This window comes from Volvox carteri, assembly GCF_000143455.1.
Source record: "Volvox carteri f. nagariensis unplaced genomic scaffold VOLCAscaffold_72, whole genome shotgun sequence".
NCBI lineage: Eukaryota > Viridiplantae > Chlorophyta > Chlorophyceae > Chlamydomonadales > Volvocaceae > Volvox > Volvox carteri.
In genome coordinates, this window is record NW_003307615.1 from 240,349 (window position 1) to 265,237 (window position 24,889).

The window sequence follows — 24,889 nt, forward strand, 5'->3', positions numbered from 1 at the left end:
GGAAAATGAACAAAAAGAGATTTGGTGGCGTCTTGCGGTTGATGGGGTGCCTATGTTAGGAAATTCCCATCTTAGGATGTCGCGCCCAACGATATGTGGTTGTGGAGGTTATCCAATAGGTTCAGTGGGAGGTGTATCCCCTCGCTATCATCATTTCTGGGCCTGTCCGGTGGCACAGGCAATAGCAGATCAACTTACTCTTTCAATAGGATTGCCAGTCTCAAGGGAGCAACTTTGGCTTATCCAAGCCCCACAATCAGTGCAACAATGTGTTTGGGATGTTGTGGCTCTTGCTGCGGTGTCAGCCATGGAGCATGGGAGACGTTATATGGCTGCAAACATGAAAACCAACCCGGCACTGTTACCTGGTCCTTCCCTTACGGAAGAAGCAATTTGTCGAGTTATTATTGATTTTTGGGGCCGCATTCAGGGTTTCGCAGCTTTAGGAATTCCACGAAAAGGTTGGGAATCCGTTGGCGCACATCACCCCTTTTTGAGGATTATATCTGGCAAATTGATTTGTTCGCGAGAGCGGTTACCGATGAGAGGTTAATTATCTGAGATGATAATCTTTTGGTATATTAGTCTCTACTGCAGTGCACGGCCAGCTGGCCCGATGGCTCTACTCTTCGGGAGTCTGGAGCCCACTGTAACAACCACACACACACACATCCTTGCATCCTGGGGGAGTCTTGGCAGGATGCGTTAACATTAGGGCTGGGAATTACGGTTACGGTCCTTACGGAGTTGCGCATTACACCTTTCGCAATTACGGTGACCCCCCAAAAGCACAGTAAAATGACGGTCCTTACGGTGTAATGCAATTACGGTTACCAAAAGGTCCAAATTACGGTCGGACCGCAAGCGTGCGAGCCAATACCGACGACCACACCTCGAAACATGCCATTTCGTCCCTTGGAGCTACGGGATAGTATTAAAAAGCTTATTATACATTAACCTATGATTATGGCTGCTTGCAAAACAAATTGCGGGATGCGAGGCGAAGTGCAGTCTTGCGTACTGCTGAAGTCGCAAGTCGCAAGTTGCAAGTCGCAAGTTGCAAGTCGCAAGTTGCAAGTCGCAAGTCGCAAGGAACACGCAAAATTTTCTATTATGATATTCTATATACGCGAATACGTACGTGTGCATACTCAGTTTGTAGAGCGGATCTCACAATGTTAACTTAACATGCATCCTGTCAGTTGGATACATCCTACACCCCCTTTCCATATCCTAGCTAACTGCCTAACACACGAAGTAACTTAAATATCGTTCTTCTTATCTCACAGAACTAAAGCAAGAGTGTTACAAAAGATCTTGCAGCAAAGCAACATATTTAGCTTACATCTGTTACAGATTTGGAATTTTCGTAAATGTGACTGTAGTAGCTGGTACACAGTACGGCTCTATAAATACGCGCGAAGCAGGACCACCAGCATCTCGAGAGGCCTTTTCAGCGGCCAGCAACTACATTTGGTATCGAGACCTCGTGAAAATTCACGATCCTGAAGTCGTCGGTTCAGCCCCCACCAATCACGCCTGGTGGAATATCGGGTTTGGTGACTCAGTGAGCGATTATCGCGATAATACTGTAGCTGAACCGACTAGACTATCTCTGTGCCTGAAAAACCTTAAGACGTGGACTGGGCACCCACTGCCCGAGGGTAGGCGAAGGTAGGCACAGGCTGGTGGTATACGTGGCCGTAAGGACCCGAGACGGATCCCTTCAAAGGGGGGGGAATGTAGTAGCTGGTAGACAGTACGGCTCTACAAATACGCGCGAAGCGCGACCACCAGTATCTCGAGAGGCCTTTTCAGAGGCCAGCTACTATAGCGAGCCCGAGCAGCTCAACAGTGGCAGTGAAATGTCTATCTTACACCTCCAGAAAGTATTTGCTAACTTAGAATCATCTATTGAGAAAGCATTTGCCCCTAGTATGTAGGTTAATGCGTGTAGACCACTGGCCCACCATAACGAAACAGGATATATCCTGATTTCCTTTCTCTTGATATGATGAGAAATATTCGCTGGTGTAATTAGCGAGTTTATACACACACCGAGCCTGGGGCCATGGGCTGGCTCTACAGCCCTGCAAGGCTTGTGTTGGTGAGGCAATCTTTACAATTATACACTCGAAGTGTTTGGTGAACATGTATGTTTGTATGCGTAGACATGTGAGCTCGATACAGGCAGATGCATGGATGGAAGTGTATAGAGAGGCATGCACATATTTTTTTTACATAAGCGAAATAGGCATACGTGCTCACATAGATGGATGAGACAGCTGTGATAGCATGTGTAGGCAGGTTGGACAGGGACATGCTTACATTCCATTGACACCAGCATATGGCCCGGCATACGGACAAGGAACACTTGTAAACACGGGTTACCCTGTCTGTTACCCCTCAGTACAATAATACCCCGACCCCTTTGTTACCCCTTGGTAAGGGGTTACCCCTACCCCTTTGTTACCCCTTGGTAAGGGGTTACCCCTACCCCGGGGTTAGGTTACCCACCTCCCTTTGTACATACCCACATGGGTAACCACTTACCCCTACCCCTACCCCTAACCCTAACCCCTGGGTTATGCTTAAGGGGGGATTACCCCTCGTTTTATGCCATAGGGATAGTGTGTTTAGGATTTAGGATAGACAGCAATCGGATCGATACTTATCAGCTGGTGTAATGTTGTCATTTATGATGAACTTGATTGTCTTCTTACATGTGTAATGTGTATTTGTTTACGTAAATACTTGGTACCCAGTGCTTGGTTTAATACTGAAGTTCTTGATAATGATTATAAATGTTACTTCATATTTTGTTTGAAGTTCTTGACACACGTTACTTCATAATTGCCTGAAGTTCTTCATAAATGTCACTTAATATTTGTTTGAAGGACTTAGTATTCGGTACCAAGCGCTTCAAGTACCATTATGTGTGTGTGTGTGTGTTACATGGTTGGGGGTGCGTGACCCCATACCTGTAAGACTACCCATACGAGCCGAAGGCCCAAGTACCATTAGTATGTAACATGATACTAAGTGATCTACTAAGCGACTTATTAAGAATGTTACCAAGTAGCTATGAAGTAGATATGAAGTGGGTAGCACTAAGTTGATATCGACCGTGCTGGAGTCAAGTATTTTGTGACTAGCCATGATCTCATCATTGCTACCGAAGCACACTTAACGGATCCAGTGCCAGACAATGACGTGTCCCTTGAAGGTTTCCGCTTGATGCGGGTGCAGAGGCCAGGAGACGCCGTACACGCTGACTATAGAGGGGTTGCTCTTTACGTGCGTGATACCGTCTCCCATGGGGTTACCATTGTCCGGAAGAACAACTGTCTTGCAGGCTGTGAGGTCCTGTGGATACGTGTCAACCTCCTGTCAGGAAACAGCCTCCCGGTGGGGGCCTGTTACCTTACGCCCGAAGCTTCCAGAGTATACCCAGCCGGAGGTGCAACTAATGCACAGCATGCAGCAGCGGCAGAGGCTACTTTCGCGAGAGTCCAACAAGATATTTCCGAGCTCCGGCAGCCGGGGGAGGATGTGATGCTTGCCGGTGATCTAAATGCCCGTCTATCCAGTGCACTGCATGCAAAGCACCGGTCCTCGCCTGCTGACCTGCCCGGGTATGTTAATGATGTTCCAGATTTAGATCAGCTGACGGCAATGCAGGAGTTCATGGGCTTGCCGGGTGACGCGGACCCTCAGGGCTATGCAGACGTGCCTGCATGTAGGAGTGAGGACCTCGTCTGCAATTTTGTTGGGCACCCGTTGGGTGCCCTGTGCCGATCACAGGGACTGCTGGTATTAAATTGCCGAGGATTTGGAGGGTCGTCTGACATTTCCCAAAGGTGAAGCAGGTGGGAGCATGATCGATCTTTTTGTTGGTTCTCCAGTGTTCTCGTACGTTCTCCAGTGTTCTCCGTACGTTCGGACGCGTCCAGCGTTTTTTTAAGTAATATATTAATAAAAAGAAATAAACAAACATTTTGGCCTTTGGAAAAAAAGAATAAAATGAGGCCGACCCGTCTGGTGTTAGTGATGGTGCCGGGGTCGGTGGAGGAAGAGTGCCGGTTCTCGGCAATGGGGTACTTGCAGGACCCCACCCTTAACCGCCTGGACGAGCACCTAGCATTGTGTGTGCGATTTTTTACCCAGGACCTGTTCGACCTGGGCACGTTCCCGTTCCGTGACGCACTGAGAGTGGCTGGACAGCAGCAGCAGGGGCCAGTACGTGATGAACCGGTAAGAGTCCTAGTGTGCTGTGGTTTGCAGAGGCGGGTGGCGGCCTGTGATTTGCTATGCGGTTGCTTGCTTTGGGCCTTTGTTTGGTCGATTTTACTTATTGCTCACAAACAGTGCCAGAACTATCTACGCATGTGCACGAAGAGTTCACACACGAACGAAAACGCGCCAACTCAGTGCGTGACTCTTGGTCTATGAGGGGAGTTGTGACTTATCGTGGGGGGTCTGGGGGGCCCCGGAGCTTCCCCCAGCGCCTCACACTTAAGGAATAAATTACGACGACCCTAGCAGCTTTGACAGCCTATGCAGCTGAGCACAGAAAGAGTCCGACACCGACGCGTACGGCATCTTGGCCAGCCTTGCTCCGCTCTGGCCATTGCCCACAAAACCTTTTGTTAGCATCGTATTAGTCATTTAGCTGGTCATTTGGGACATTCCGGGGTGTGAGGTGCGGGGCTTCCCTTGGTACTTTACACCGGCTTAAACACTCCTGGTCTATACCGTGTGTCTGTCACAGGGTTTGGCCCAGGGTAGCCACAGTAATCCGCTCGCAACAACTGCTTTCATTTATGGCGGTGATGAGCCGGTCTTTCTTCAACTATTTCAACCAGGACACCCAGGAAATAAGTGTATGCATCCAGCGCTCCATGCATGTACGACGGATAGAACAATCTATCTGGACATTATAAGATTCTCATCATCAATCACGGAGGTACAAACTGCTGCACCACCTCATCCACCACTTGCCAGGAGATGCCCGGAACCACCCCCAGCGAACAGGCATTGCTGGCGGCCCGCTGCAAACCACTCAAACTGAAGTCAATGCGACCCCCGCCAACACATGCCTCGCAGCCGTCCCACACGAAGAAGCTACCACCGTTCGGAGCCGTCACAGGAACGCCATTCTTGAACACCAGGACTTTTTTGCCACACAGCCTGGCACGATTTGCTGACAGCACATTGCGGTCAATGGCAATGACGTTATTAGTGTTGAGCTGAGCGAGAGTCTTGTAGGTGGGTGCAGACGGGTTATAGCTGGCACAATAGGGGTAGCCGTTGTTCTCTGGGAAGCCGCCGGGGTTTTGGGGGCACGTGGTGCGCAGGTCGTAGTAGTAGGTGCCACTGCCTGATCCCGAGTAAAGGACTTTGCTACCACCACTGCATGGGCGGCGGGGGACAGATCGGGGCGAAGTGTGACGGGCAGGGTGGTGTACACACGCTTGGGGGGTTATTAGTAGTCTAATAGTAGCTAGACTCTGTCACAGAAGCAACAACAGCAAGCAGAGCGTGTCGAGTTCGTACACGCACCCTCGGAGACAGGCATGCAGAGGGCACATGGCTGCACGTGCAGTACTGATCCCATCTACCTTCGCAGAGGTTCCTATCGCACGTACATATGCCACATATACCGTGCTGAGGACAGTCCGGACAGCTAGCCGGCAGGGGGAAGACAGGGGACCTGACGACACACATGCATGTGTGTTATGCATGTGTGCGTATATGGTACATACCCTTGCGGTGCAGGGCCATTGCTGCCGCATGGCACATTGATGACCTGGCCAACTTGCAGCCTGGCGGGGTTAACTCCCGGGTTCAAGGACTGAATGACGTCCACGGTGGTGCCGCGCCGCTGAGCGATGGCCCAAAAGGTGTCACCAGGCTGGATGGTGTACGTGCAGCCTGTGTAAATTGAGTGAGGCAAGGGAAACACCCTACTTAAGCAAGTGCAGCGCCGCTGTGGCTCATTCGATCATCACATACAAGTTGGGTGTCGGCTTCCTCGAAAAAGGGCGGGGCCCCTCTGCATCGTACAGGCCGGTAGCTACAGTGGCACGTGTCACAATTGATGGGTAGTGTCAACGCGGTGGGAGATGTGCTTTGTTGCAGCAGTGCTGATGGTGTGAGAGCTAAGCTTGCACCGGCGGAATCGTCAGCACCGCCTGAGGGCTCCACGCGAATCACATCCATTCCGGGTGCATGCCGCATGGACAGTGCGGCAGACCGCAAGTCGGAATGTCCGTGCGGGCAAATGGTAACGAAAGCTGGGTGAATTTCGGTGCTGTCTGTGATGTTTATCCCCGAAGCGCCAGCGGCCTCAGCAATCCGCCCCACAGCCGCGGGCTTCATCAGGGCACACCGCAAGTCTCAGGAGGCCCCGTGCATTGGCCAAAGTAAATGTACAAACAAGCAGCTTGTGTATTTCATAGAGGAATGAAAGCAAATTATGTTGGCCTGCTGGTGGCAAGTCGGATTGCCCATGCCGGCAAATGGTAACACAAGCTGGGTGTTCGAGTTATCACACGCCGTCATCTCAGAATTCCATTGTGAGATACGCGGCAGCTCTCGGGATGAAATTTAGCGCGAGAGGCGTTGATGTGACTTTTGAGGTCGGTGAATGGAGGCAGCTAAACTTGTTTGTGCTCATACGGTCTTTGTTAGCTACATGCGAGATACCTTGCAAAGAGAATGCTGTATAGTACCGATAACGCGTTTCAGCCGGGTGAAATATTATGTTTGGTCCGTTACACACTCAAGGCCTGGGAGTTCGAGTTATCATACGCCGTCATCTAAGAATTCAAATATGAGATACGCGGTACCTTTTGAGATTAAATTTAGCGCGAGAGGCGTTGATGTGACTTTGGCCTCGGTCAATTGAGGCAGCCAAACTTGTTTGTGCTCATACGATTTTTGTTGGCTACATGCGAGATACCTTGCAATAGAGAATGCTGTATAGTACCTTTAACGCGTTTCAGCCGGGCGAGATATTATGTTTGGTCCGTTACACACACACACACACACACACACACACACACACACACACACACACGGACATGGGCAATCCTACAGGTCGGGGCCCCCCTGGGCGCTTCGCGCTGGGGCCCCGCCCAAAAATATCGCCTCAACACACTTCTGGCCACAGGTCTGCTGCACTTTTCTAAAGTGTGGTGCGTGTGTAGTGACTGCCTGCTGGGTAGATGGGGAGGATGCAACAGCAGACGCGCAGCAGCAGGCGTATGTTCATTATGTGTACAACAGCTAGCTTGCAATCATGTATGTGCCGTACTGGACATATCCGTCAATACTACGATAGCAAGCCATCGGCGACGGCTTTCGGTTACCATTTCTCTATTTTAATCCTATGTTTCATCACTAGCATATCATAGTATGCATATTATGGGATGGTGCCAGCGGTTGGACCCAACAGCTATAAACGAAGTACCGTCCGGTGTTTCTCAGAGGGGGACTTTCGAGTTGATTAGTTCACTACTGTTTTTATTTACTCAGCAGCTGGTTCAGGGTTTGCAAATTCACAATAAATTGCTGCGAAGGATGATTATTTTATTACCTCCTCCCTCTGAAACACTCAACAAACGCAAAATGCAAGTGGGATGACACCCAAGAACGAGCTAGCCATAGGCCTAGGTAATCCCCTTGTAAACGCTCCTTCGCCAGCTGTGTTCGCAATAGCACCGCCTCTCATTGACGATCGATCGCCTCCGGACTGCTGGGGATGACAGACGATGGCTCCGCCGTCACCACTTCCACACTACTATTACTTTGACACAAATCTTAAAATCTGTATGTTTTCTGAGTGAAACGAATTTTTTTGACCAGGCTCGCCCCTTCCCACGGAAGCAAGCACGGCTTTCCTGCCTGCAGGTACCCCTCCGTCTGTACGACCCCTAAGCGGCCGCGGTAAGGCAACTACGCAAGAAATCCTAAACAGGCAGTCATGTGTCTATATACCTGCACCACCTGCGAGCAAGCAAGTGCATGTGCTTACCTCTGGCAGGTGGAGCAGTGGAGGTCGGCGTTGATCTGACCCAGCAGGCACACACGGTACGTATGGGATTGATTAGAGGCACTGTGCTCTTGGTGATAAGAAATCGAATTCCTTAAAACAAATAATAAAGTAATTGGGTTTTTCGGCCCGGGGAAAAAGGAATGGATTCACGTCGCTCTGGCTGCCCACACAAGCTCATTCCTTTTGGCCATAGGTGGCCTGAAAGTCGTGTCCGGAAATGCATTAATACCAGCACGAATAGCAGTGATCATTAATAAACCAACTGCACTCGGTAGATTCTGGAACATTAGGTGGTCGGCGGTGCTTGCGTGTTACGGTACAAGCACATGTAGCCTATGAGCTCCTATTTCGTGTTTTCCCACGCAGTAATTTCATACATACATACATACATGTGCGTACGTACCCTCCTCCTCCTGAGCACGGCACATTGATGACCTGGCCGACTTGCAGCCTGGTGGGGACAACTCCCGGGTTCAAGGACTGAATGACGTCCACGGTGGTGCCGCGCCGCTGAGCGATGGCCCAAAAGGTGTCACCAGGCTGGATGGTGTACGTGCAGCCTGCGTAAATTGAGTGAGGCAAGGGAGACACCCTACTTAAGCAGGAGCAGCGCCGCTGCGGCTCATTCGATCATCACATAAAATATCGCCTCAACACACTTGTGCCCACAGGTCTGCTGCACTTTCCTAAAGTGTGGTGCGTGTGTAGTGACTGCCTGCTGGGTAGATGGGGAGGATGCAACAGCAGACGCGCAGCAGCAGGCGTATGTTCATTATGTGTACAACAGCTAGCTTGCAATAATGTATGTGCCGTACTGGACATATCCGTGAATACTACGATAGCAAGCCATCGGCGACGGCGCTCGGTTACCATTTCTCTATTTTAATCCTATGTTTCATCACTAGCATAGCATATCATAGCATGCATATTCATCTATGGAATGTTGCCACGTTTAGAGCTTGCATAACCCATCTGCATAACAAAATGTACAGTACAGAGCGGAGAGCTGATCACTTGTCGGTTGCAGAGTGCGTTTCCTCCTTTCTGTCCCTAGGGCATTAAATTTAACTATGTTATAATGTTCTCTATCTGATTTGTAAATGGTCATGAAGCCGCATCCTTTGACATGATGAGTCCAACAGCCGACGTCGTTGGTTTCCAGTTGGAGCCCAGCCGACGCTCTGGGGAGCCCTCGGCCACATCGCAACCGCCAAAATGGAGTCCTCAAAAGCAACACATACATTTAGCCAGGCCGCAAAAACAGGCCTGGAAGGCTCCCGGAAGCTGGCAGGTGCAGGTGCCGCTCAGCTGCATCAAGGTGCTTCAAGGCCCCAAACTACCTTGAAGCGTTAGGATGGATAAAATGAAGAGTGTAGCTGCTGTATTCTGGGCATATTACGGGATCTGCGCCCGCCGATCGATACTTTTCTGACGCCGTGATACAACTCTAGCACCGCTCAGCACCGCCGAGCAATCAGTGCAATCGTAGGTCAGTCGGCATGCAGATGTCAACATATGATGTCAACATTTAACCATCCCACGTGCATGCGTGCCGAGGCCTACCTCTTAAAGAGCAGGGCAAATATACAGTATATACTGACGTGATGTCGGAAAAGCGATGTATGTGATGGGATTGAATGACGGCACACCTACCTGATGCCAGCAAGCGCCGGCTGCTGTCGCCATCAGCGGCGCATGTGTCGACGATGAACGCGGAAGCGGCGACAGCTACGACAAGCAGCAGCAGGGTGCTGCTGAAGCGCGGCATATTTACTTCTCGAACCGATCTACACTGTATTGCGTTCGTAAATTGCACGATGTTTGATGTACTGCTGTTTGAAGCTCTCCTAGCTGCTTTCAAGTGCGCAGACGCATTCAACATTAACCTCAGCGGAAGCTTTTATGCAGCCCCTTGCAAAAACGTGATTCAGGGTACGACCTGAAGAAACTGCCCGTACAAAGCAAAATGCGAAGGCGACGGCGGGCCTCGCAATTTGTGTAAAATCCGCGGGCATGCGAAATTCGGCTTGGGCGGCTTAAGCGGCTTAATTAAGCTTGGCAAGCAGAAATCTTCAGAATAAATGAGCTGCTTAAGTGCGAAAAAGCAAAAACAAAGAAAATAAAGCGAAAACAAAAAGACGGATAAGGGCCGGGCTCCACTGATTTGTTTGTTAGCGCGTTTCCAAATTCCTGAAAAGACGCTAACGCGACACCTCGCCCCTTGACGCTTTTTATTTCAATGTTGCATTACCTATGAATGAAAATGGTAGAAATGATAAGAGAACGAAGGAAGCTGGGGCGACGGTGAAGAACGTAGGGCCCGTGTTGAGACAGGGCCCTGGTTAGGACAAAGCCAATAAACTTTAACGCGAAAATTTCTTTGCTCTATTTTGAATCGGCTTACGCCCAGTCCCCTTTGGATATCTCGCCTACGCTTTGAAGTGCTCGCCGCGTTGACTTTCGCTGACATACAGCAGGACAACCTGCCGTCCCAGTTTCCCACCCCAACTTTGCCCACGCAGCTTTACAGTATCCTTCAGTCTACAATGGCGCAGCCCTTGCAGGGTCCGCCCCGTCGCCTCGACGCATGGCACCAAGGACATCAGAAGGGGCACCAGCCCGGTTACCAACAGCAAAAGAATGTCCCCTCGCATTTTGCTATTGCAATGTGCAACAGAAATGCAGGATAGGCGCCTTTGGGCGCTAAAAAACGGAAAAGGGTGGTTTCGGGGCGGCAAGCGGAAACGGATTGGTAGCGGCGCAATGATTTTTTTTTCGAAGTTAACAAGCGACTCAGTGGAGCCCCCTGTAAGGAATACACCAACATAAAGGAAAGCTCGTGGCACGCGGGAAGAAAGCCGCAATGTTAAAAAAGGAAACATTCAATAGAAATAAGGACTTCAATAGTTTGGCTTGCTGAGAAGCTCGGCGACAGGGTCGCAAAGGGCAGCCTTCATAAGCAGCAGGCATGGGCAAGGGTGGAGCTGGCCTTCATCCGACCCCAGAGGAGCCTTGCAAGGTCGCTCGGTTTCTTGTGTAATCACCAAGCAGTATTAAACCTGGGCACATGCAGCTTCGGTCGGCGCGGCAGGCCGATGATAGCAGTGTGCTGTTCTCAAGTGCGCAACGGTAGTATGCTTCAGACGACACAACCACACAATGGTGGTATCGAAGGATACCGATTGAGACAAGTGTATTGAATAAATAATCATCAGTGACTCCACTTGGGCCTCGCGCCGACAAGTCCCCAGTACGACTGGGCGGCGCGGTAACCCTGCCCGGGCGGCCGCCCGCCCGGCCGCCAGGGCGATGGATTCAGGGCGATGACCTGGATCCTGCACTTTTGGTACAGGGCGATGGATGACATACAACAAAGGTCCCACTTGGCAAGAGAACATAAGCCTGCCGACTTAGAACAATTCAGTACTCCTTAAATGAATAAAATGAATAGAACGCTGCTAAAACAATCAGTGTTGGAAAATATAGATGGCGCCGCAATGCTCACCTTCTGATCCCCATAAAGCCTTGAGACAGAAAGCATAAGACATAATTGGATGACGTCCCAGTAGCTTAAGTACTCAGTCCATTGCTGGCACATGTACAGCAAGCTGACGTATGGATACGCGGGAAGCCCATGACCCAGTCTCTTGCCGTTTCGGACATAGGGACCGTATAGGCGTAATGCCAGCGTCACGTGGATAGCGAAGGCTCCCTATGTGCGGCATTCTTTGATAGCGATGAGCACGCTCGCTAGTAGCGTGCGTCTTTTTACAGACTATCAGTAGCCGCCGCAGCTAACAGTAGCCGCAAGTAAACTAATATCAGTATTAGTTAGACCTGTAATCACCGACAGCGGACATATAGACAGGTAATAGTTAGTGACAGTGAAGTTAGCAAAACAGACCAGACGAGCTCACTGCCGACAGTTATGTGTGTGTGGTTGTTACAGTGGGCTCCAGACTCCCGAAGAGTAGAGCCATCGGGCCAGCTGGCCGTGCACTGCAGTAGAGACTAATATACAAACTAGACAGTTAGGCTACGGAGCTGCAAGCTGTGCAGGCAGCTTACAGGATACAACACTCTCGAGAGGAGCATATGCTAGCATGTGCTCCTAGCCCTCTAGGGGGATTTCAAGAAGCTCGGAGACCAGATGCTTGATCTGGAAAATGAGCAACAACTCTCTCGCATGGAGATCATCGATCTCCAGGGCCGGTTCAGTAAGCTAGGAACCGACCTGAGCGGCATCACGATGGACGCTCCTGGAGTGATCAGCAGCAACCGGTTCTTTTACTCGGACAGCATCATCATCACGTCGGCGAGGTGTCGCGTTAGCGTCTTTTCAGGAATTTGCAAACGCGCTAACAAACAAATCAGTGGAGCCCGGCCCTTATCCGTCTTTTTGTTTTCGCTTTATTTTCTTTGTTTTTGCTTTTTCGCACTTAAGCAGCTCATTTATTCTGAGGATTTCTGCTTGCCAAGTTTAATTAAGCCGCTTAAGCCGCCCAAGCCGAATTTCGCATGCCCGCGGATTTTACACACATTGCGAGGCCCGCCGTCGCCTTCGCATTTCGCTTTGTACGGGCAGTTTCTTCAGGTCGTACCCTGAATCACGTTTTTGCAAGGGGCTGCATAAAAGCTTCCGCTGAGGTTAATGTTGAATGCGTCTGCGCATTTGAAAGCAGCTAGGAGAGCTTCAAACAGCGGTACATCAAACATCGTGCAATTTACGAGCGCAATACAGTGTAGATCGGTTCGAGAAGTAAATATGCCGCGCTGCAGCAGCACCCTGCTGCTGCTTGTCGTAGCTGTCGCCGCTTCCGCGTTCATCGTCGACGCATGCGCCGCTGATGGCGACAGCAGCCGGCGCTTGCTGGCATCAGGTAGGTGTGCCGTCATTCAATCCCATCACATACATACGCTTTTCCGACATCACGTCAGTATATACTGTATATTTGCCCTGCTCTCTAAGAGGTAGGCCTCGGCACGCATGCACGTGGGATGGTTAAATGTTGACATCATATGTTGACATCTGCATGCCGACTGACCTACGATTGCACTGATTGCTCGGCGGTGCTGAGCGGTGCTAGAGTTGTATCACGGCGTCAGAAAAGTATCGATCGGCGGGCGCAGATCCCGTAATATGCCCAGAATACAGCAGCTACACTCTTCATTTTATCCATCCTAACGCTTCAAGGTAGTTTGGGGCCTTGAAGCACCTTGATGCAGCTGAGCGGCACCTGCACCTGCCAGCTTCCGGGAGCCTTCCAGGCCTGTGGGTTTTTGCGGCCTGGCTAAATGTATGTGTTGCTTTTGAGGACTCCATTTTGGCGGTTGCGATGTGGCCGAGGGCTCCCCAGAGCGTCGGCTGGGCTCCAACTGGAAACCAACGACGTCGGCTGTTGGACTCATCATGTCAAAGGATGGGGCTTCATGACCATTTACAAATCAGATAGAGAAGATTATAACATGGTTAAATTTAATGCCCTAGGGACAGAAAGGAGGAAACGCGCTCCGCAACCCGACAAGTGATCAGCTCTCCGCTCTGTACTGTACATTTTGTTATGCAGATGGGTTATGCAAGCTCTAAACGTGGCAACATTCCATAGATGAATATGCATGCTATGATATGATATGCTAGTGATGAAACATAGGATTAAAACAGAGAAATGGTAACCGAGCGCCGTCGCCGATGGCTTGCTATCGTAGTACTGACGGATATGTCCAGTACGGCACATACATTATTGCAAGCTAGCTGTTGTACACATAATGAACATACGCCTGCTGCTGCGCGTCTGCTGTTGCATCGTCCTTATCTACCCAGCAGGCAGTCACTACACACGCACCACACTTTAGAAAAGTGCAGCAGACCTGTGGGCACAAGTGTGTTGAGGCGATATTTTATGTGAGGATCGAATCAGCCACAGCGGCGCTGCTCCTGCTTAAGTAGGGTGTCTCCCTTGCCTCACTAAATTTACGCAGGCTGCACGTACACGTACACCATCCAGCCTGGTGACACCTTTTGGGCCCTCGCCCAGCGGCGCGGCACCACCGTGGACGTCATTCAGGCCTTGAACCCGGGCGTTGTCCCCACCAGGCTGCAAGTCGGCCAGGTCATCAATGTGCCGTGCTCAGGAGGAGGGTACGTACGCATGTATGTATGTATGTATGAAATTACTGCGTGGGAAAACGAAATAGGAGCTCATAGGCTACATGTGTGTGTGTGTTACATGGTTGGGGGTGCGTGACCCCATACCTGTAAGACTACCCATACGAGCCGAAGGCCCAAGGGCAATACTACAACGCCTAAAAGCCACGGAGAAAAGGAAAAAAAAAGGCTACATGTGCTTGTACCGTAACACGCAAGCACCGCCGACCACCTAATGTTCCAGAATCTACCGAGTGCAGTTGGTTTATTAATGATAACTGCTATGAGTGCTGATATTAGTGCATTTCCGGACACGACTTTCGGGCCACCTATGGCCAAAAGGAATGAACTTGTGTGGGCGGCCAGAGCGACGTGAATCCATTCATTTTTCCCAAGTCCGAAAACCCCAATTTATTTCTTATTTTATTGAATCTGATTTCTTGTCACTAAGAGCACAGTGCCTCTAATCAATCCCATACGTACCGTGTGTGCCTGCTGGATCAGATCAATGCCGACCTCCACTACTCCAGCTGCCAGAGGTAAGCACATGCACTTGCTTGCTCGCAGGTGGTGCAGATATATAGACACATGACTGCCCGTTTAGGATTTCTTGCGTAGTTGCCTTACTGCTTAGGGGTCGTACAGACGGAGGGGTAGGAAAGTTGTGCTTTTGCTTCCGTGGGAAGGGGCGAGCCTGGTCACAAAAAATTCGTTTCACTCAGAAAACATACAGATTTTAAGATTTGTGTCAAAGTAATATTGTCAGAAAGAGGTGGAATAGATAGTAGTGTGGAAGTGGTGACGGCGGAGCCATCGTCTGTCATCCCCAGCAGTCCGGAGGCGATCCATCGTCAATGAGAGCGCGGTGCTATTGCGAACACAGCTGACGAAGGAGCGTTTACAAGGGGATTACCTGGGCCTATGGCTAGCTCGTTCTTGGGTGTCATCCCACTTGCATTTTGCGTTTGTTGAGTGTTTCAGAGGGAGGAGGTAATAAAATAATCATCCTTCGCAGCAATTCTATTGAATCTGCAAACCCTGAACCAGCTGCTGAGTAAATTAAAACAGTTATGAACTAATCAACTCGGAAGTCTCCCTCTGAGAAACACCGGACGGTACTTCGTTTATAGCTGTTGGGTGCGACCGCTGACACCATCCCATAATATGCATACTATGCTATGCTAGTGATGAAACAGAGAAATGGTAACAGAACGCCGTCGCCGATGGCTTGCTATCGTAGTATTGACGGATATGTCCAGTACGGCACATACATTATTGCAAGCTAGCTGTTGTACACATAATGAACATACGCCTGCTGCTGCGCGTCTGCTGTTGCATCCTCCCCATATACCCAACAGGCAGTCACTACACACGCACCACACTTTAGGAAAGTGCAGCAGACCTGTGGGCACAAGTGTGTTGAGGCGATATTTTATGTGAGGATCGAATGAGCCGCAGCGGCGCTGCACTTGCTTAAGTAGGGTGTTTCCCTTGCCTCACTCAATTTACACAGGCTGCACGTACACCATCCAGCCTGGCGACACCTTTTGGGCCCTTGCCCAGGGGCGCGGCACCACCGTGGACGCCATTCAGGCCTTGAACCCGGGCGTTGTCCCCACCAGGCTGCAAGTTGGCCAGGTCATCAATGTGCCATGCGGCAGCAATGGCCCTGCACCGCAAGGGTATGTACCATATACGCACACATGCATAACACACCTGCATGTGTGTCATCAGGTCCCCTGTCTTCCCCCTGCCGGCTAGCTGTCCGGACTGTCCTCAGCACGGTATATGTGGCATATGTACGTGCGATAGGAACCTCTGCGAAGGTAGATGGGATCAGTACTGCACGTGCAGCCATGTGCCCTCTGCATGCCTGTCTCCGAGGGTGTGTGTACGAACTCGACACGCTCTGCTTGCTGTTGTTGCTTCTGTGACAGAGTCTAGCTACTATTAGACTACTAATACCCCCCAAGCGTGTGTACACCACCCTGCCCGTCACACTTCGCCCCACTCTGTCCCCCACTGCCCGCGCAGTGGTGGTAGCAAAGTCCTTTACTCGGGATCGGGCAGTGGCACCTACTACTACGACCTGCGCACCACGTGCCCCCAAAACCCCGGTGGCTTCCCAGAGAACAACGGCTACCCCTATTGCGCCAGCTATAACGCGTCTGCACCCACCTACAAGACTCTCGCTCAGCTGGGCAGTAATAACGCCATTGCCATTGACCGGAATGTGCTGTCAGCAAATCGTGCCAGGCTGTGTGGCAAAAAAGTCCTGGTGTTCAAGAATGGCGTTCCTGTGACGGCTCCGAACGGTGGTAGCTTCTTCGTGTGGGACGGCTGCGAGGCATGTGTTGGCGGGGGTCGCATTGACTTCAGTTTGAGTGGTTTGCAGGGGGCCGCCAGCAATGCCTGTTCGCTGGGGGTGGTTCCGGGCATCTCCTGGCAAGCGGTGGATGAGGTGGTGCAGCGGTTTGTACCTCCGTGATTGATGATGAGAACCTTATAATGTCCAGATAGATTGTTCTATCCGTCGTACATGCATGGAGCGCTGGATGCATACACTTATTTTCTGAGTGTCCTGGTTGAAATAGTTGAAGAAAGACCGGCTCATCACCGCCATAAATGAAAGCAGTTGTTGCGAGCGGATTACCGTGGCTACCCTGGGCCAAACCCTGTGACAGACAACGGTATAGACCAGGAGTGTTTAGGCCGGTGTAAAGTACCAAGGAAAGCCCCGCACCTCACACCCCGGACCGTCCCAAATGACCAGCTAAATGACTAATACGATGCTAACAAAAGGTTTTGTGGGCAATGGCCAGAGCGGAGCAAGGTTGGCCAAGATGCCGTACTCGTCGGTGTCGGACTCTTTCTGTGCTCAGCTGCATAGGCTGTCAAAGCTGCTAGGGTCGTCGTAATTTATTCCTTAAGTGTGAGGCGCTGGGGGAAGCTCCGGGGCCCCCCAGACCCCCCACGATAAGTCACAACTCCCCTCATAGACCAAGAGTCACGCACTGAGTTGGCGCGTTTTCGTTCGTGTGTGAACTCTTCGTGCACGTGCGTAGATAGTTCTGGCACTGTTTGTGATCAATAAGTAAAGTTGACCAAGCAAAGGCCCAAAGCAAGCAACCGCATAGCAAATCACAGGCCGCCACCCGCCGCTGCAAACCACAGCACACTAGGACTCTACCGGTTCATCACGTACCGGCCCCTGCTGCTGCTGTCCAGCCACTCTCAGTGCGTCACGGAACGGGAACGTGCCCAGGTCGAACAGGTCCTGGGTATACATCCGCACACACAGTGCCAGGTGCTCGTCCAGGCGGTTGCGGGTGGGGTCCTGCAAGTACCCCATTGCCGAGAACCGGCACTCTTCCTCCACCGACCCCGGCACCATCACTAACACCAGACGGGTCCGCCTCATTTTATTCTTGCCAAAATGCCTGTTTATCCCTTTTAAGTAATATATTACTTAAAAAAAACGCTGGATGGAGAACACCGGCCGAACCAACAAAAAGATCGATCATGCTCCCACCTGCTTCACCCTTGGGGAAGGTCAGACGACCCTCCAAATCCCCAGAAACACGGCAATTTAATACCAGAAGTCCCTGTGATCAGCACAGGGCACCCAACGGGTGCCCAACAAAATCGCAGACGAGGTCCTCACTCCTACATGCAGGCACGTCTGCATAGCCCTGAGGGTCCGCGTCACCCGGCAAGCCCATGAACTCCTGCAGTGCCGTCAGCTGATCTAAATCTGGAACATCATTAACATACCCGGGCAGGTCAGCAGGCGAGGACCGGTGCTTTGCATGCAGTGCACTGGATAGACGGGCATCTAGATCACCGGCAAGCATGACATCCTCCCCCGGCTGCCGGAGCTCGGAAATGTCTTGTTGGACTCTCGTGAAAGTAGCCTCTGCTGCTGCTGCATGCTGTGCATTAGTTGCACCTCCGGCTGGGTATACTCTGGAAGCTTCGGGCGCAAGGTAACAGGCCCCCACCAGGAGGCTGTTTCCTGACAGGAGGTTGACACGTATCCACAGGACCTCACAGCCTGCAAGACTGTTGTTTTTCCGGACAATGGTAACCCCCTGGGAGACGGTATCATGCACGTAAAGAGCAACCCCGCCATAGTCAGCGTGTACGGCGTCTCCTGACCTCTGCACCCGCATCACGCGGAAACCTTCAAGGAACACGTCACTGTCTGGCACTGCATCCGTTAAGTGTGCTTCGGTAGCAATGATGATCACATGGCTAGTCACAAAATACTTAACTCCAGCATGGCCAAGTTTTATGACCCCTGTCTCCGGCAACCCATAGACATTCCACAACAAAACCTTCAATCCTCTTTGCCCTGGGCTCGCGTTATCCTAGTATCCACTTCAGCAGGCAGGCCTGCAAACCGGTCAGCACTAGTATGCTCGCCAGCCTGGTCATGAGGTCGGTTATCAGCTCTGCTGCTGGGCCCTGCATGTCCCTCCCGGCTTCTAATTGTTCCCTTGTCAACCCCAGAGCTTCAACTCCCACCACGGCTGTCTCGATCCTGGTCCTTTGCACTCCTCCGCCCAGAGTGAAGCCGTCAATGTCCATGGTGGGGCCGGTGGCAAAGCTGGGCCTCGAATCCCGAGGTGCTGGTGCCTGGTTTCGGGACTGGTCAAGCCTTCTAGGTGATGCTGAGTACATGAGCCTGTATACTGGCTCTGTGCGTGGGTATTTGCCTCCTTTTGCCTTTACTGCACTCAGTGAAGCCACGTGTGTTTCTCGGATCTTCATACCCAGCTGCTGTCTGTAAGACGGTGGAGCTGGTGGTGGGGCGGCTGGTGATGATGCCATTGGCATGGGAGGTGGTGGTGGCGGTGGTGGTGGTGGTGGCATGCTGCCACCGGCAGCGGCACCACTGCTACCAGTAACACCGACTCCGCCTGTATGGCCCTCAGAAGGCATATTTACAGCGTCGTCATCATTCTCAGCATCCATTCTCCGCCTTCTCCACCATCGCTGTCGTCGTCACTGTACTGACTTGGGTATGGCACCGGTGCTCCCCCGTTCGGTCTCTTCTTGTAATACAGCTCCGCCCCGTTACACCACATGGGGATCCACTGCTTCACCTTAATCACCTGCCACATGGGCCGTAGCCTTGACCTTTCAGCACGCACTTCCTTGGTGAGCGAGTCGTCTACCCGAAGACCCAACCTTTTCAGGTCAGGTGCAGCATTAAAGTATTTGGACCGGTCTTTCCACCTGATGTCAATGAACCAGCTCTTCGTGTTGCGATCTGGCCTCTCAATATGAGTGAGAAGACCGCTTGGCCATTGCCCACAAAACCTTTTGTTAGCATCGTATTAGTCATTTAGCTGGTCATTTGGGACGGTCCGGGCTGTGCGGTGCGGGGCTTTCCTTGGTACTTTACACCGGCCTAAACACTCCTGGTCTATACCGTGTGTCTGTTACAGGGTTTGGCCCAGGGTAGCCACAGTAATCCGCTCGCAACAACTGCTTTCATTTATGGCGGTGATGAGCCGGTCTTTCTTCAACTATTTCAACCATGACACTCAGGAAATAAGTGTATGCATCCACGCATGTATCCATGCATGTACGACGGATAGAACAATCTATCTGGACATTATAAGGTTCTCATCATCAATCACGGAGGTACAAACTGCTGCACCACCTCATCCACCACTTGCCAGGAGATGCCCGGAACCACCCCCAGCGAACAGGCATCGCTAGCCGCCCGCTGCAAACCACTCAAACTGAAGTCAATGCGACCCCCGCCAACACATGCCTCGCAGCCGTCCCACACGAAGAAGCTACCACCGTCCGGAGCCGTCACAGGAACGCCATCCTTGAACACCAGGATCTTTTTGCCACACAGCCCGGCACGATTTGCTGACAGCACATTGCGGTCAATGGCAATGACGTTATTACTGCCCAGCTGAGCGAGAGTCTTGTAGGTGGGTGCAGACGGGTCATAGCTGGCGCAATAGGGGTAGCCGTTGTTCTCTGGGAAGCCGCCGGGGTTTTGGGGGCACGTGGTGCGCAGGTCGTAGTAGTAGGTGCCACTGCCTGATCCCGAGTAAAGGACTTTGCTACCACCACTGCATGGGCGGCGGGGGACAGAGTGGGGCGAAGTGTGACGGGCAGGGTGGTATGCACACGCATGGCGGTTTCTTAGCAATTTAATAGTAGCTAGACTCTGTCACAGAAGCAACAACAGCAAGCAGAGCGTGTCGAGTTCGTACACGCACCCTCGGAGACAGGCATGCAGAGGGCACATGGCTGCACGTGCAGTACTGATCCCATCTACCTTCGCAGAGGTTCCTATCGCACGTACATATGCCACATATACCGTGCTGAGGACATTCCGGACAGCTAGCCGGCAGGGGGAAGACAGGGGACCTGATGACACACATGCATGTGTGTTATGCATGTGTGCGTATATGGTACATACCCTTGCGGTGCAGGGCCATTGCTGCCGCATGGCACATTGATGACCTGGCCAACTTGCAGCCCTGCAGGGTCAACTCCCGGGTTCAAGGACTGAATGGCGTCCACGGTGGTGCCGCGCCGCTGAGCGATGGCCCAAAAGGTGTCGCCAGGCTGGATGGTGTACGTGCAGCCGCTGCCGCTGCTTGGTGCTGCTGAATTGAATTGAATTGGGGGAACAAGCAAATGCAAAGGAGACATAAAGGGGCAATCACATCCTACGTATGTAGGCCAGTCAGCTAGCAACCTTGCTTCATGTAGTCACGGCCTTGCGGCAGCTGTGGAAAATATAAATAAATGATCAGTCCTGCAGGGTAGGTGTATTGCCGTAGGTCACAGGTGCGTGATCACCAGAACCAAAGCTGCACTTTCGACACAATGCATGACGCGCCAGTTGGAAACCAGCCTGGCAGGGATTCATCTCTGTATTGCCTAGTGTAATGTTAGTGAATTTTATTAAATTTTAGTAAAATACAACAGCGCAGCCTCAGCGGTCGCACCCAACAGCTGTAAAGAAAGTACCGTCCGCTGTTTCTCAGAGGGGGACTTTCGAGTTGATTAGTTCACTAATGTTTTAATTTACACAGCAGCTGGTTCAGGGTTTGCAGATTTACAATAGAATTGCTGCGAAGGATGATTGTTTTATTACCTCCTACTTCTGAAACACTTCAACAAACGCAAATGCCAATGAGATGCACCCAAGCACGAGCTAGCCATAGGCCTAGGTAATCCCCTTGTAAACGCTCCTTCGTCAGCTGTGTTCGCAATAGCACCGCGCTCTCATTTACGATGGATCGCCTCCGGACTGCTGGGGATGACAGACGATGGCTGCGCCGTCACCACTTCCACACTACTATCTATTCCGCCTCCTCCTGACAATATTCCCTTAGCACAATTAATATTTAAACGGGCAGTCATGTGTCTATATATCTGCACCACCTGCGAGCAAGCAAGTGCATGTGCTTACCGCTGGCAGCTGGAGCAGTGGAGGTCGGCGTTGATCTGATCCAGCAGGCACACACGGTACGTGCGGGATTGATTAGAGGCACTGTGCTCTTGGTGATAATTCCTTAAGAATTCCTTAAAAACTAATAAAGATTGGGTTTTTCGGCCCGGGGAAAAAGGAATGGATTCACGTCGCTCTGGCCGCCCACTCAAGTTCATTCCTTTTGGCCATAGGTGGCCCGAAAGTCGTGGCTGGAAATGCACTAATATCAGCACTCATAGCAGCTATCATTAATAAACCAACAGCACTCGGTAGATTCTGGAACATTAGGTGGTCGGCGGTGCTCATACATACATACATCGAGTTTGGCACTACACTGAGTTTGGCACTACTGGTAAGGCGCGACCATTGCTCCCGGGAGATCCCGGGATCGATAACCATTAGGGTCAAAGTCCTTCCGATGTTGGAAGGCATTGCGCCCCTAGTTGACGGTGGTGACCTGGGATAAAGTTAACCTGCGAGCCGACCAGGAACGGAGTTGCGCCGCTGTCGACCTGGCAGAGTCCGTTGGATGCTGGTGGTGGGTGCGGAACCTGAGCGATCCACTGAGAAGTTGACTAGGGTGACTGGATGAGGGTGCCCGGAAATACCGGGGAAGGCAGGGTTTCGCAGGGTAGCTGCCACGGGGGAAGATACACCCCCCTGTTTCACACATCATACATCGATGTGCATACGTACCCTCCTCCTGAGCACGGCACATTGATGAACTGGCCGACTTGCAGCCTGGTGGGGTCAACTCCCGGGTTCAAGGACTGAATGACGTCCACGGTGGTGCCGCGCCGCTGGGCAAGGGCCCAAAAGGTGTCACCAGCTTGGATGGTGTACGTGCAGCCTGCGTAAATTGAGTGAGGCAAGGGAAACACCCTACTTAAGCAGGAGCAGCGCCGCTGCGGCTCATCCGATCCTCACATAAAATATCGCCTCAACACACTTGTGCCCACAGGTCCGCTGCACTTTTCTAAAGTGTGGTGCGTGTGTAGTGACTGCCTGCTGGGTAGATAGGGAGGATGCAACAGCAGACGCGCAGCAGCAGGCGTATGTTCATTATGTGTACAACAGCTAGCTTGCAATAATGTATGTGCCGTACTGGACATATCCGTCAGTACTACGATAGCAAGCCATCGGCGACGGGACGGCGCTCGGTTACCATTTCTCTGTTTTAATCCTATGTTTCATCACTAGCATATCATAGCATGCATATTCATCTATGGGATGTTGCCACGTTTAGAGCTTGCATAATCCATCTGTTTAACAACACATGATGAGTCCAACAGCCGACGTCGTTGGTTTCCAGTTGGAGCCTGTAACGACGCAAATGCCAATCTGAGCATCCCGGGTTACGCCTTTGCTGTGTTACAATGGTATCGAGACGGGACCGCACGAATTCCGAAATAAACTTCGGGTCGGCGGTTTGATTCTGGCAACCAGCAAGTCGCAAATTGGCGATTTCATGGTGTAATGGATAAACCAGCGCACTGGCGCGAGGTGGGATGGCTCCTGTGCTCGAAATAATGGCCGAGGACGTCCATTGCTAAGTGGGGGGCAATGTAACGACGCAAATGCCAATCTGAGCATCCCGGGTTACGCCTTTGCTGTGTTACAGAGCCCAGCCGACGCTCTGGGGAGCCCTCGGCCACATCGCAACCGCCAAAATGGAGTCCTCAAAAGCAACACATACATTTAGCCAGGCCGCAAAAACCCACAGGCCTGGAAGGCTCCCGGAAGCTGGCAGGTGCAGGTGCCGCTCAGCTGCATCAAGGTGCTTCAAGGCCCCAAACTACCTTGAAGCGTTAGGATGGATAAAATGAAGAGTGTAGCTGCTGTATTCTGGGCATATTACGGGATCTGCGCCCGCCGATCGATACTTTTCTGACGCCGTGATACAACTCTAGCACCGCTCAGCACCGCCGAGCAATCAGTGCAATCGTAGGTCAGTCGGCATGCAGATGTCAACATATGATGTCAACATTTAACCATCCCACGTGCATTCGTGCCGAGGCCTACCTCTTAGAGAGCAGGGCAAATATACAGTATATACTGACGTGATGTCGGAAAAGCGTATGTATGTGATCGGATTGAATGACGGCACACCTACCTGATGCCAGCAAGCGCCGGCTGCTGTCGCCATCAGCGGCGCATGTGTCGACGATGAACGCGGAAGCGGCGACCGCTACGACAAGCAGCAGCAGGGTGCTGCTGAAGCGCGGCATATTTACTTCTCGAAACGGCCTATAATGTATGCGTTCGTAAATTGCACGATGTTTGATGTACCGCTGTTTGAAGCTCTCCTAGCTGCTTTCAAATGCGCAGACGCATTCAACGTTAATCTCTACGGAAGTTGTTGCTATAAATGTGAAGGGAGCGTTCCGACGTTGCAGTAAATCTACGTGGATGGATCCGACGGGATACAGCTGGCCTATTACTAAAGTATTAATCCAAGAGCGGTTTCAAATAGTATCCATCCTGTGCTCGTACGTTTGCAGGTTCATGGTAGCTGTTCTAGTTACAAGTTACAAGTTCCGCACAAGTGCGGCGGTGTCTGTATATCTAACCAGAACCAGATGGTGGCGTCGGAAGGCACCGTGTGGAAAAGTTTTGTCTGCATGAATAGCTGGGATGCAGCCATAAAAATTTCATGAATCGTACAGCCTGTTCTGAAATGGCGCGGCCAGTCCCGGAATGGCGCACTGCTGACCCCTGCTTCCAATCGATGACGGGACTCCGCGAGCCAGGGACCAGCGTCCCAGTCGTAGCCTGTGCTACGACCCCTACCCTTACTTCTGCAAGTTTGGACTTCCGCCTGAGGCGGCGTTTACTTGTAGGCATCGATGACAGCGTCCCACTCGCCGTCGGACCCAGGGGTCGGAGCCATAGATCTGACAGGACGGCGGCAAAATAGCAGTTGGAATTCAGTTAGTAAGTGAATTAGTGCTTTCAACGTTACGTTATTGCCATAACGTCACTGTTGAAAGCACTCCAAGCTTACAAGCTGTAACGAGCTGCAAACGCCGCGTTCCCAGACGGCAAGTAACGAATCTCCGACCCTAATTTTAAAATCCCCTACTGTGGGAAACGGAACTTTTGCGAAACATTCCCTTTCCACTGTCCGTCCAACAACTTCCTTATACGCCGCTTTCTCGCCGTAAAACTAGGTTAGATACATTATTTATTGCTTACGGTACAAGCTTGTGAG

At 51.5% G+C, this 24,889-nt stretch overlaps 3 protein-coding genes across 3 annotated transcripts; 1 reads left to right on the forward strand and 2 right to left on the reverse strand.

Annotated features, from left to right (window-relative positions):
* Window positions 1–4,958: 4,958 nt before the first annotated feature.
* chi4 (chitinase, lysozyme) lies at window positions 4,959–9,827 on the reverse strand (the record flags this gene model as incomplete). The annotated part of the gene is made up of 4 exons (XM_002957323.2): window positions 4,959–5,420; window positions 5,765–5,935; window positions 8,450–8,623; window positions 9,693–9,827. 4 exons carry the CDS (start codon window positions 9,825–9,827, stop codon window positions 4,959–4,961), a joined length of 942 nt encoding a protein of 313 aa, XP_002957369.1.
* Window positions 9,828–12,824: 2,997 nt separating this feature from the next.
* Window positions 12,825–16,692, forward strand: chi1 (chitinase, lysozyme; the record flags this gene model as incomplete). Its single annotated transcript, XM_002957292.1, has 5 exons — window positions 12,825–12,939; window positions 14,039–14,210; window positions 14,709–14,743; window positions 15,718–15,886; window positions 16,239–16,692. The coding sequence occupies 5 exons, from the start codon at window positions 12,825–12,827 to the stop codon at window positions 16,690–16,692; spliced, it is 945 nt and encodes a 314-aa protein (XP_002957338.1).
* A 2,908-nt stretch (window positions 16,693–19,600) lies between these two features.
* On the reverse strand, window positions 19,601–23,906 carry chi3 (chitinase, lysozyme; the record flags this gene model as incomplete). Its single annotated transcript, XM_002957324.1, has 5 exons — window positions 19,601–19,675; window positions 19,813–20,302; window positions 20,656–20,832; window positions 22,348–22,528; window positions 23,792–23,906. 4 exons carry the CDS (start codon window positions 23,904–23,906, stop codon window positions 19,849–19,851), a joined length of 927 nt encoding a protein of 308 aa, XP_002957370.1. The 3' UTR covers window positions 19,601–19,675; window positions 19,813–19,848.
* Between the last annotated feature and the right edge of the window lie 983 nt (window positions 23,907–24,889).